Source organism: Ursus arctos, unplaced genomic scaffold (assembly GCF_023065955.2).
Source record: "Ursus arctos isolate Adak ecotype North America unplaced genomic scaffold, UrsArc2.0 scaffold_12, whole genome shotgun sequence".
Lineage (NCBI taxonomy): Eukaryota > Metazoa > Chordata > Mammalia > Carnivora > Ursidae > Ursus > Ursus arctos.
In genome coordinates, this window is record NW_026622786.1 from 57,472,018 (window position 1) to 57,485,325 (window position 13,308).

The 13,308-nt window shown below is 41.5% G+C and overlaps 1 protein-coding gene across 1 annotated transcript in view; it reads right to left on the reverse strand.

Annotated features, from left to right (window-relative positions):
* HOOK1 (hook microtubule tethering protein 1) overlaps positions 1-11,992 on the reverse strand; it is a 62,945-nt gene extending 50,953 nt beyond the window's left edge. The window contains exons 1-2 of the mRNA XM_026497965.4: positions 11,731-11,992; positions 4,842-4,927 (exon numbers count right to left, since the gene is read on the reverse strand). Of these exons, the coding sequence (XP_026353750.1) occupies positions 4,842-4,927; positions 11,731-11,793 (149 nt within the window). The 5' untranslated portion in view covers positions 11,794-11,992. The remainder of the gene's footprint in view (positions 1-4,841; positions 4,928-11,730) is intronic.
* Between the last annotated feature and the right edge of the window lie 1,316 nt (positions 11,993-13,308).

Here is a 13,308-nt window from a genome sequence, read left to right on the forward strand (position 1 = left end):
CCCCAGGGTCTATGTGTATGCATCCTGTTGTATACGCCCATGTCTTACTGATTCTATTTCTCTGGGGAACACTGACTACTAAACCAGTCTTCTAACTGACCCTAAAGATATCTTCATATATGATTCTTTAATTACGTTGTAATTACCTCTAGAAAATGGATCTCAGCATAACCTCTTCTAGCTTTCCTCCTTTTATCCTGTGTTCCTCCTTGTCTTTCTTCCTACTCCAAATCAACTCCAGCCCTGTCTCTTAGTCTGCTCAAGCTTCTATAACAAAAGACCACAAACGAAATTTACTTCCCCCAGTTCTGGAAGCTGGGAGTTCAAGATCACGACGCTGGCAAGGTAGGTTTCACTCTCAGGGCTCTCCTTCATGCTCGTAGCTGGCTGCCATCCCACTGTGCGATCACGTGACTCTTCCTGGTGTGCTCACAGGAGCGAGCTCTCTAATGTCTCTCCCTTTTTTTTTTTTTTTAAAGATTTTATTTATTTGACAGAGAGAGACAGCCAGCGAGAGAGGGAACACAAGCAGGGGGAGTGGGAGAGGAAGCAGCAGGCTCCCAGCAGAGCAGGGAGCCCGATGTGGGGCTCGATCACAGACCCTGGAATCATGACCTGAGCCGAAGGCAGACGCTTAACGACTGAGCCATCCAGGCGCCCCTCTAAAGTCTCTTTTATAAGGATCATAATCCTATCCGATCAGGGCCCCACTCTTATGACCTTATTTAACCTTCATTCCTTTTCAGAGGCCCCATCTCCAATCTAGCTATACTGGGGGTTAGGGCTTCAACATATACATGTGAGACAGATACAAACATTCAGTCTATAATACCCTGAGAAATACTCTCTAACTTTTCCATAAAAATGTATCTCCTGCTTTCTTTTCTTATAAACAACTCATCCTTCTTAAACAATTGTAATGGCAGCCAATCTTTCCCACTGTTAAACTCGATATGCAACCTCATAACTCTCTGGACATATCCTTCTTTTATCCTTTTTTTTGTCCTTCTTTTATCCTTTTTTGCATTGCCACATCTACATGTCTAAACTAGACTCTTGGCCCTAACAATTAGCTCCTTTTCTCATATTTCCCAGAACTTCAGTGAAACTCAAGGGACACCCAAAAAGGGGACAAAAGACTGAGAAAGCAAAATATGGTCAAACTGTTTTCTAAAAAAAGTAAGAGTATAAAATTGTTTTTTTTTTTTTTTAACTACACCCATGGTGTTTGTCCAACTAAATACAGGCAGTAATTAACACTACAGGTTGCTACACACAACATAGTTGTTCTGCTTCAACAGACACCCTGACATTCTTCTTGAATAATCAAAAAGCCTACTTGCTTAACATATCAGATCGTGATCTGTACTTTGGGCACGTGCATCTGGCCTTTTATGTATTAAGACCCCAAAGTAAAGATCTATCAGGAGAGGTTCAAGATACTAGATTTCAATGATCATAGCTGACTGCAAGCATTGGTGTTAGAGTCAGGCCAAAGCTATGCAAATCTTGGCTTTGCTATTAACTCATTATTTGACTTTACAAATGTGATTTCAGCACTCTAAACCTTTGCTTCCTGTATAGACTGAGGAACACCTACTTCACAAAACAGTAGGAACTAAATGAAAACAACATACGTATAGGGTATATAACAATGTCTTATAATTTAGTAAATACTTCGATGCTGGCTTTCATGATCTATCATTTCAAGTGCTCTAATATCTGCTGAGTGAATGAATGAATGAATAAGTGCATGGTACTTGAGATCTCTGCGTTTCTATATTCTTGGTCTCACTCTTTTTCCTCTAGCAAAAATGTTTAGTCAAAGACAAAAGAAACAAGCAGAGAAGTTATCTGTTTGTTTAAAGTGGACAAATTAAGCCTTTTTTTTAGGGGAAGTCACATGCTACAATATTTATAGTTGTTGTGGGCTGAATTGTGTCTCCAAAAAGATATGTTTATCTCTTAACCCCTGATACCTGTGAATGTGACCTTATTTGGAAACAGAGTCACTGCAGATGTAATCAAATTAAGATGAGGTCAAACTAAATTAGGGTAGGCCCTAATCCAATATGACTGGTGTCCTTCTAAGAAGAGGAGAGGACACACAGACAGAGAGGGAGGACAGCCACATGGAGAAGAGACAGAGATTGGAGCTTTGCTGGGCCAGGGGCACCAGAAGCTGGAAGAAGGAATGATCATCCCCTACAGGCTTTGGAGAGAAGATGGCCCAGCCAATACCTTGATTTAGGGCTTCTAGCCTCCAGAATTATGAGAGAACAATTTTTTGTTGTCTTAAGCCACCCACTCTGTGGTACTTTGTTATGGAAACCCTAGGAAACAAATGCAGTTGTAGTTACAGTTTTCCCCCATGTGTTTTTAAGATATCTACTTATATTTAAAAAAAATGTATACACACACACACACACACACACACACACAACTATGTATTCAGACCAGAGAAAATAATTAGGGACTTGTCGAACCCTAGCAATAAGTCCACGACTCCCCATGTCTAAGTTATACAGATTGGGCACTGATGTTCTCTTTTTAAAGATTTATTTATTTATTTTTGAGAGCAAGTGAGCAAGCACAGGGGGTGGGGGGGTGGTTAGGGGCAGAAGGAGAGGGAGAGAGAATCTTTAACAGACTCCATGCTGAGTACAGAGCCCGATGTGGGACTGGATCTCACAACCCTGAGATCACGACCTAAGCCGAAATCAAGCGTCAGACACTTAAGCAACTGCGTGGCCCAGGTGCCCCGGGCATTGACTTTTATGATCTTATTCTTTAGCATACTTGCCTCAGGTAAATAATAAAAGAATTATTCATTTAATGTTGCTACTTCCTTAGAAGGCAAAATTTCCCTTTTCATCTTCAGTAACAACTTTGATGTGATATGAGTCACAACAGCAATCAATGCAATACATAATAGACTGTAACATATATAAAGCGCTTTCAAGGGTTCAAAGAAATATGGTAAAATGTGCCCTTTTAGCAGGAATATGACACACTGATCCAACTAGGAAAAAATGTATGCTTCTAAATTTTACTATCAAAATCCAGACTTCTGGAAAGCTACAAAACAAGAAGGGGATTCAAAAAGAAAAACAAATTTTAAATAATCCTTAGATGATAAGGAGTCTTAGACAGCTAAGTACGTGCAAAAACAGGCAAACAAAGCAAAAAAGAGGTTTTGATCCAATTTTAGGTCAGTCTAAGATTTTATGAAGAAAGAGAGCTTTCTGATTGGTTGGCTATTACATTTTTCTTGCAGAAAAGCTACCAGAAGACAAGAAGAGACCAAAAAAAAAAAAGAAGAGGAAAATCAGATAGAGGATCCGTAGTGACAGCAGGAACCAACAGATTATGGAAAATGAGTTGGTGATAAAGGTAGAGTTGAACTAAATGTGAATTGGCCCTACTCTAAACACCAGGTACAGTGCTAACGGAAAGGGAGTCAAAGAGGCACTGTACCACATCACGGTACAAACAGGTCTCTTCCACTGTGTTACAGTATAAAAGCTCCCAGGGCCACCACAACACCTACGAGTAAGAGCTTTGGATGGCACTGTTGAAGTCGGTGGACGCATACCAGCCCTACGACCACACCGACCACAGTGTCACTCCATCTACACCAATACCCACGGCATACTGCAATGAAAAAAGGCAAGGTGTACATTCTAATGACAGAAAACAACGAGGACTTATCTCAAATCAGTATGTAGAATGCTTGCTTCTGACCAATGAAATCACTTTGAAACTAATCAGGGTATAAATAAACGAAATGTTTAAGAACCATTTTTAAGAAAACAGGGGAGGAAGGTATATTTTAGAATGACTACCAAAAAAAATGTTAACATGTTAAGTTTGTCTCTTAACATGTTAATCCTGAGTTAACCATAAAATCTGTCTATTCAAATTAGATCATGTTGAAGATGCCAAGTAACTAGAATTTTGACATTTTAAGTTGTTTTTCTGAGGGTGAGAAGGAATTTTGGCAAACCCATCTACAGGGTTTTCAATGTCAATCACAACAAACCTTGACAAAATGATGGCAACAATTAAATAAACAATCTCTGCTATAAAACAAGTGGCAGAGGTAGGATTCTGGTCTCACTGAAGATTCGTTATCATAAAAGTAAGCAAATACAAAATCAATATGACTATCAATTAATAAATTGGCTCCATTTGTTCCCAAGGGTTGAACTCATATTGCAGAGGTTATAATCATAATCATAATCCTTGCACAATGTTTGGCAAAAATTGGGAAATAATGGACTTAGGAGCTTTTGATACTATATAATTATACCTAATGGGCCTAACCCAAACAGAATTATTAGTTAAGATTCCCCAATATTCGTGACTTCAAATTTCTTTTATACCTCATTTTATTATTGGTGGAGTTATAGAAGTTCTACTTTTAATTCAAATATAGATTTTAAATTTAATATTTTTCCAAATCCAGAGTTTATATTTCAGTTCTCTAAAATAATAATCTTCATGCATTGAAACCCAGTATAAGCAGTTATAGCATTCATTTAAACTGTTTCTTTCTAGTTACTATAACTTGTGAAAGTGACCAGAACAAGTTTAAAATTAAAATCTCGTAAATAGATAAGAATTCTGTTCGCTCATTCAGTTAAGGTGTATCTCTGTGAATAAGCAAGGAAAAATCGGGTGGTAAACTTTGTTCCCCAGATACAATAGTGCCTTGGTACCATACGGCTCTCAGGACTTCAGAGGATACGGTTTCAGCGACTTTTAGAATATAAGTCTAAGCTTTCTTCCTTGGCATTGGGTTTACAGGTCTTTCAAAATCAGTCTAGACCACTACTTACATTTGATGAAGAACTTGTGCCATGGCAACTCCGTTAGTCAGCTGTTTGACATCTTGACAAGGTGCAGCAGTATTGAATGTCTGCAGCTAAAATGACATAGAGCGAATGACTTTACTGCCTCTTTATACTTACAGCGTAGTGTTGTCAACCCTGTCAACCCTGAACATGTATATATATATGAATATATATATATGAATGAATATTACCAACCTAAAAATTGTCCTATTTGGTTTAAATTCAGACTGTGCCAAACAAAACTATATTAATAAGTTTCTATGGCTGTGTAATATTTTTATAAAAGTAAACACTTAACAATTCATAAAATCATGAATAATCATACCTAAAATAGTTAAATACATTGATATAATGTATGAAGTACTTCAGAATTTCTGAAAGCCACATGTAATGCTCTTAAGATAGATGGCACTGTGTTCATTTTTAGGAGAATAACATCAGAAAGAACTTGAGGAAAACCTGTTATTGCAAATTAAAACTTCACTCACATCATGTGGTAGGACAACAAAGGCTAGAAATATCAAGTTGAAAACTACTTCACTGACCAGTGAGCTCTGAAATAAGGCAGGACCTTAGCCTGCCATCCAACAATTAGTGTCAGGGCATGAACCGTCCATGGCCCACACATCACATCAAGTTGTTTCTATCTACTTTGGCTTTAGATATTACTCTTTTCAAATCTCTAAACTCTTTAAACATTCATGTACATATTAAAAAGAGAAGTGGGGGTGCCTGGGTGGCACAGTCGGCTACGTGTGCGACTCTTGGTCTTGGCTCAGGTCATGATCTCTGGGTCATGAGATCAACGGGCTCCAAGCTCAGCTTGGCATCTGTTTAAGACTCTCTCTCCCTCTCCTTCTGCCCCTCCCCTCAAAAATAAATAAATAAATCTTTAAGAAAGAGAGAGAGAGAGAAGTGGAACTGTGGCAACTTTTTCTAGTAAGCAAATACAAGACAGAAGAATTTTGGAAAGCAAATTACAATAGAGCCACAATGGTTCATATACTTCCTAGAAATCTCATCTGAACCCAAAATGATCTTAAATTAAATACATTATGATTCTCTTTTCCTATACATATTTGTCTCCTTTACTATTCAATTATTATTCCTTAGTTTACCACTTCACTATCTTAATTTGATACAATTCTCTCCCCATGATTCACCTTTAGTGATTGTTCATTTTCAGATTCTACAAATCTATCTCCATTGTCCTAATACAACACGGAAGGGTGATACAGACAAATAAATCTAGACACAGTCACTTTCAGAGTATATACACAAAGACACTTTACTGAGCTCCCACTCTATGTAGGCGCTCCAATATACGATGGGATTACAAAAGAAAATCACCAGTTTTCTACCCTCAAGCAGTTTCAGTCAAGAGTTAAGGACAGGAGAAAAAGACATAAATTATTTCTAGAAAATGCCATTCCCAGTCTCATGACTACATTATGCACAAAACGTTCTGAAATAGGTGGGAGTTAACTAATTTAATTAGGGCTTGTATTTAGGAAAAACTTCTTAGAGATGATTCCTGAACAGAAGTTCTTGAGTGAAGAAAGGGCCAAGACAAGGAAGCTTCAGGAAATAGAAACATTATAAGAGCATAAATACATGAAAAAAACAAAAGGTATTTGCAGGCAACATACAGTTCAGTATTACTAGATTTCCAGTGCAAAGAGGAAAAAGAAGGGGCGACAACCAAGGGGGGTAAGAAAACAGACATGGGTCAGGACTCTGGAGGGCTATGACAAGTCTGGAGTTACTCTTGAGGGTATCATCCTTACAACAGGAAACAGGAGAATAGTTTCTACCTTATAAGATGGTGGTGAGAATTTAATGAATTAGCCAACATAGCAAACTTAGATCAGCACCTGGCACATGGTACAAGCTCAACAGCTGTTAGCAATTAACTATGATTCAGGGTTTCTCAAAGTTTGGGGTCGAAGAACACTATGTATTAGAATCTCTAGACATATTAAATCAGAAAATCCCTAAGCAATTCTTACGCACATCAGTTTTTTAGACCCGTCACTCTGGGTGACGATGAATCACGGATAGTAAGGAAGAGTGACACCTTTAGCATATTTTGAAGAGCAGCAATAGTGACACAGAGAAAGGAAGAGAGTAACTTTACGCCTGAATCGGTTAGCACATTCCTGCAACCGTCTTGTTGATAAAATGGAAGGCTCTAATTGAGGTAATGCTAAGAGGACAGAATGAATTGATGGAATTTAAAATATGAAATAACAAGGGTTTTGCAATTAAGTGGATGTATAGGGAAGAGGAACCCTAGGGCTTAGGGCATCTTTATTGTCTTCTTTAAAAAGAAGACAATCATATACTTTCAGGTAATCCGTGGCTCGCACTTTTCAAACCTACTTACACGTTGCTTCATTAACTTTTTACAAAATGGATGTGATTAGTTATCTAAAAAGGATGATTTCTGAAGCACAGAATATCAAGCAAAATAGTAAAGAAATATGTAAAAGCAGTACATATACTAAGTAGTTGCCTTGTTACCCATCCTGTCCAGATTAAGATCAATTTTTCCTTCCTACAGACATGGAAATTGAAGGGTCTCTTGAAAGTTCTTTAACAAGTTGCAAAATAAATTAGATAACATAGGATGTAAATTCATTTGGCCAAACAGAAAGGCTTTATGACCAGGAAGAGTGAATAAATTAAAAAGCTCGGTATGGATAATGAGGCCAAAACAGAGGGATGAAGGAAAAATGTTTCCTTTCATACTATTCTTCAGAGAGGTGAAGAAGCAAAAGTCTTTTTAGTGAGTGGCCCAAAAGGGACAGACAGGGCTTCCATCAGTAACCACAGTGTTTTGGCAAATAACCATCTTAGTTTCTTCTTTATCTTTAAATAAAGAAAATAATCAGAACTGTGAAAATGTTGTTCCTGAATTGCTTCAATGTAACTGTCACCAAAATCAAGGGAAAAAAGGGGATTTTTACAACTGACAGCCAATGAAAACTCAACTTCGGGTCAGCTCTATTCTCATACTCTCCTCCTCCAAATGCTCCTTTCAGAAAGATTATTGTTTTACGCTTCATGGTTTTCATAAAAATGATTCAGCCTTTAATATTTTTTGTTATTTTGGGCATATATTTGGCATGAGTTTTCCCTCCACCTGCTTGTCAAAGTCAAAGAACACAAGAACTAAGAAAGCCATTAAAACAAATATGGTTCAACTCTAATTTTATCGGAGAAATCAAAGTCCAAAAATTTTAAATTTCCAAATGCCACAGAGCTGAGAGGCAGAATTAAATTTATCTTCATAAGAATACTTAAAACTCTCATATACTCCCTCTACCTTGTAAATGGTGCCCAAATTTATCCTTCAGCCCTGAGTTTTTTGCTAAGTAGCAGTATAACATTTCTAAGAACTAATTATTTTAAGATGAGTTCCAAATTATAAAATACAACTTCTTGATAACTGCCAAAGGAGGCATCTCTTTACTACCCAGCTTTTCTTTATGACTTCTCAAATTCTGTTAACGTCGGTTCCACTGTCTCAGAACACTGTCTAGTGCTAAAAGAACACAGTTTTACCACCAGCTGTCTTCTCACCTCCATGATTTAGCCCCATGATAACGTTTTAATCTTCTATCTCCTACGACTTCCCCTCAACATGTCACATTGCTCAGTATGGTAGGGAGCACGCTAAGAGACGAGAGATATCAGGACAAGATGTGTCTTCCACTACCTCGTTTTGAGCTACCGCCAAATGAGACCATTTACATTACTGCCAGGGGTTCTTCCCTGTGTTTAGAAATTCATTTCCCCTGATTTCTACTTGCTGAAATCCATCAATCCCCTATAAAACAGTTAGAAGTTCACCCCAGGTATCTACAGGAACCTACTTAACGGTGAAACACTGGTCTCTGAGGTCAGGACCAAGACGAGGATATTGACTATCACCACTTTGATTCCATGTCGTATTGGAGATCCCAGCCAATTCTTGTTCCAGGGGACAGAGCAGAAAACCGGTTACACAAGGACTCTGGCCCCAAGGAGCAAACAGGATGGCTTCAGAACGTGTTAAATGTTATCGGCACAAAGGAGGTGGCTGACAGGTTACAAAGGGGTAGGAGTCAGGGGCAGGTAGGTCACCCGCTGTTACTGATTCTGAAAGATGACAACAGATCCAAGAACTCAATGGTGAAAAGAAGCCAGCCACTAGAAGAGCTAGAAAGAGAATATTCTAGGCAGAGGAAAGAAATGCTAAGAAAGACCTGAGGTGTTCAAAACAGCTTAACTTCCTCAGGAAAAAGACAGTCAGTGCAGCACAGTGGGCACGGGGAGTGTGGCATCAGGAAAGTGTGGGGAAGCTCGGGGAAGTGAAGTGGCATCCACAAAGCAGTGACTGGCAAAAGTAAAATAAGATACCAAAGTTCACTGGGAATCATCCGGAGAGGTAAAGAGAAGCCAAAAGATACCCAAAAAACTAAAGCAGAAGATCATTTCACAAAGGAAACATCAAGTAAGATAAGGATAATATGTAATAGTTTGCCAAATCCAGTAGGTGAAGGCCTTAGAGCAAAGAAACTCCAGCGCAGTGGGTTGAGGAGTGAATGAAAGTTCAAGAAGTATAAAGGATGAGTATTAAGAACCTCAAAGAATTTGCATAGGGAAGGGAAAATATTGTGTGGTTTTAATAGGGAGTGATGGCGCTTCGTTCTTTCTTTTTAAGATAAGGAAGATTTGAGTAAGTTTACATGTTGAGAGGAACGAACCAAAGGAGAAGTTGTAAATACAGAAAGAGGTTAAGTGATAGAGCGAAGTTTTAGAAGAGGTAGGAGGGATGGGATCTAGAGCTAGAGCCAAAGATAAGGAGGAGGTCATTTTCCCGAGGGCAGAAAACTTGGGGGCTCAAACAGGGTACTGACAGAAGTTTGCAAAGAGAAACACGAGGGGAACTGTGGGGTTGTTCTCAGTCTTTATACGGCTGGGCATTGTTATGGGCACAGGCAGACTTGGCTGTAGCAGCATTTGTAGAGGCAACAATCTGCACAACTCCACCTTCTCTGCAGTGTTTCAGCAGCCTCAGAACTGGAGAAGCGAATAACCTATTACACTGTCATCTATATCATTTTTGCAGTTTTTAAGGAATATTGCCTCCCATGATAAAAATGCACAGCTCTGCCTGCCTCTCCAGCAAAAAATGAAAAGTTCTTTGATTATTCTCAATATCTGTCATCTTCAGTGCCTTGAACAAAGTAGGAACTCAATAAATACTGGTTCGAAGAATGGACAGAGTCACATAACATTTTAAAATACTGCAGTACAATTCAAGAAAATCCTATACTTCACCACCTCATATAAGTCAATGACATCATAAAGACTGAGTTTACTACTTAAGTCAAATGTTTGGAGCAATAAAGTAACAGATTAGGATACACCCTTTAATTAGTCACTTGTTTTAACAAAACACATCATTAAAAGCAATGTTGCCTTATTTCATGACAGTCTTAAAATACAGCATCTAAATCCCAACATACATTTTAAATGAAAATACAGACGAACAGTTATCTAATTGCTTTTAACTCAGAAATCCTATATACTTTCATTCCACTTATAACAAAAGCTATTTACCTCTACACTGCAAACACTGCTTTAAATTATGGTTATTTCCAGTAGACTTCATACACGGCCAGAAACCTCTGATTTCTCTCATTCTTTTGAATTACTTAAATTAGGAAATTGCTAGGGAATCTCATCAACCAATTACCACCTCCTGATCCAGTCTGTATACATTCCATTATGCACACCCTCCTCTACACACAACTAAACAACTAGTTTGGCGATGGGCACCATCAAAAGCATCTTGCGAACAGACCATTAAGCATCAACCTTGCCCAATAAGGGTTAGAAACTACACCTGAAGGCCAGCTCGCTGATGGCTGAGAACTTCCAAAAGGTGAGACATCATTTTACTGAGGGGAATACTGGGGACAGATTCTGCCTGTCCAAACCTAACACAAATTAATTAGAAATACTAAGCATGCACAGGGGCGTCTGGATGGCTCAGTCGGTTAAGCGTCAGGGTCTTCATCTCAGGTTCGTGAGTTCAAGCCCTGCTGGACGCAGGGACTACCTACCTAAATAAATAAATAAATACTAAACACGCACAGTGTGCAAAAGAAAATGCCAAGTCTTTTTCTTTAAAGAAAATGCTGTCCATTGGAGGGGAAAGGGGGGGTAGCGAGAAAAGGGGAACACGAGCCCCGCACCCCCAACATATGTTTTTCTGCACACAGGAAATACGTGGAAATATCCCTTCTAAATGACTTCTACAAAATCGGATGTCCTGGGATCGTGGAGGAGCTCTCATGATCCAGGAACCAAAACCACCGCTTGGCCACCTGTTCCCAAGCACAGCAACGTGGTCTGGGTGGGAGGGGAGTTTCGTAGGGGGCCTTCGCTCCCAAGGGGCACAAAGATCCGTATAGGAAGGCTGTTCAGCAAACAGAAGGCGAGAGAGTCGGTGGTCCAGAGGGAGAAAATAGGGCAGGAAGGGGTAAAGGGGATGGACACTTGGCTCCAGCCACAGCTGTCAGAAGCACGATCAGGGGAGTAAGAGGAGCCTCCTCCGTCCCTACCTCCAGAGCTCCCTTTACACTTCCCTCGTCTCCAGACACACACACACACACACACACACACACACACACACACACACACCTGCCTCGCGACCCGCAGGTGGCACTCTCGCGGTCAAGGGCGACAGCAGACGCGGAGGCCAATGCGCCGAGTCCGCTGCGCAGGTGGCCAGGCTTACTCCTCAGGCTCACCTGCGGAGAACCGGGGGCCCCAGGTAACTCGCCTCGGCCCCTCGCCCGCCCTCGCCTCTCGTACTCACCCAGATGATAAGGCTGTCGCACAGCGGCAGCTCGGACTGCGGAAGCGGCTGCGTGTCTTCCATGGCCAGGGCCGCCGTCGACTACGCCGCTGACACCGACACCTCCCTCCTCCCCGCGCTCCGCCAGGAGCCGGCGTCGACGACCTGCTCGCCGGCCGGGAAAGCTCGGTAGCCAGGCCCAGCGCCCGCGCGGCTCACGCGCGAAGCCTCGCGCTGCCGACGTCGCCGGCGTAACCCCCTCCTCGCCACGGCCCCCGTCCCCGCTCCGCCCCGCTCCGCAGTTCGCCCCCTCCCCGATCTGGCCCGGCAGCGCGGCGCTGCACCTGAGCCCCGCCCCCTCCCGCCCCTCCCCGCCCCCTTCCTCCCCTCCTTCTCCTCCCCACCCCCTTTCTCCCCTCCCTCTCCTCCCCACCTCCTGCCCACTCCCGCGCACCTCTCCCCGCCGCACTGAGTGACTAGAGCGCGCACCAGTCACAAAGAAAGTAGGTGCCCGAGAGGGGCGTGCGGGGAGGGAGGGGGCGGGAAGAGCGGGGATAGGTTGCGCAGGAGGAATTGCTGATTGGACGCACCCTCTTGGCTCCGACCAATCAATGTGAGACAAGACAGCCTCCGGGAGGGAGCGCGAGAGGGTGGGAAGGGGTTTGTGACCTGGCAGGTGCGGCGAGGACTGGGGCGGGGAGCGCGCGTGCGCGGCGGGGCGTTGTAGAGGCTGAGCTCGCGCAGCCCCAAGGGCAGAAGACGCAGCGGGGCTCCAAGCGTAAGTAGGGCGGGCTCACGCATCTTCGCGCCTCCTTTCTCAAGGTAGGGCAGCTCCTGGCTACACCTGTGGAGACCCACGCTCTGCTGCCATCATGTTTTCAGAAATAGATCCTACCCAAGAATAAAAACCACTAGCGATAGGGAGAGTTGATTTTTCTCCTGGGCGCTCTTTGGCAAAGGACGTTTTAATTTGCAGACATGGCAAAGAAGTGTGTTTGCTAAGGGGGAAAAATACCATAAAGCTGCTTAAATTAAATAAGCTCTCACAAGATCACAAGCTACGGGCAATTTTATTTAGATGGGGCAAAAGGGAAGATCATTTTCAGGCGGGAAAATGGAAAATGAAATCACCTTTTAGCTTTCAAAAAAAACCCATTGAAGATAACAGTGTAAAATGCTTCCGATTTTCCTCTGGCGATTGAAAACCTGTCTTTTTTGAGAATCTAAGGGAGGGGGTGACTTAAGTTGGAAGCTCTCCAAGGTACTGATGTATGGCTTAGGCTGTTGAAATGGGTTGGGATATTCTTACTCTTGCTGTTGATTTCCATCACTTCACTCATTCATAAACTCATCAGTTCATGAGCTGTGTAAAAATGCAGCTGGCTCATTTATATTGCCGCGTTTTTATATTTAGACATTGAAAGTTTAAAACTGATGGATGACTGCAATTAAAAGCCCTCAAATGTAAATCAGTCTCATTCTAAAAAAAGAGTCCTTGCGTTTGCTATCAAGTCTCTTAACATTATCCCAGAACTTTCTTACCCTATGTGGAGTCATTTTATATTTCTGGACACTAGCAACATCAGTAAAGTGACTTAA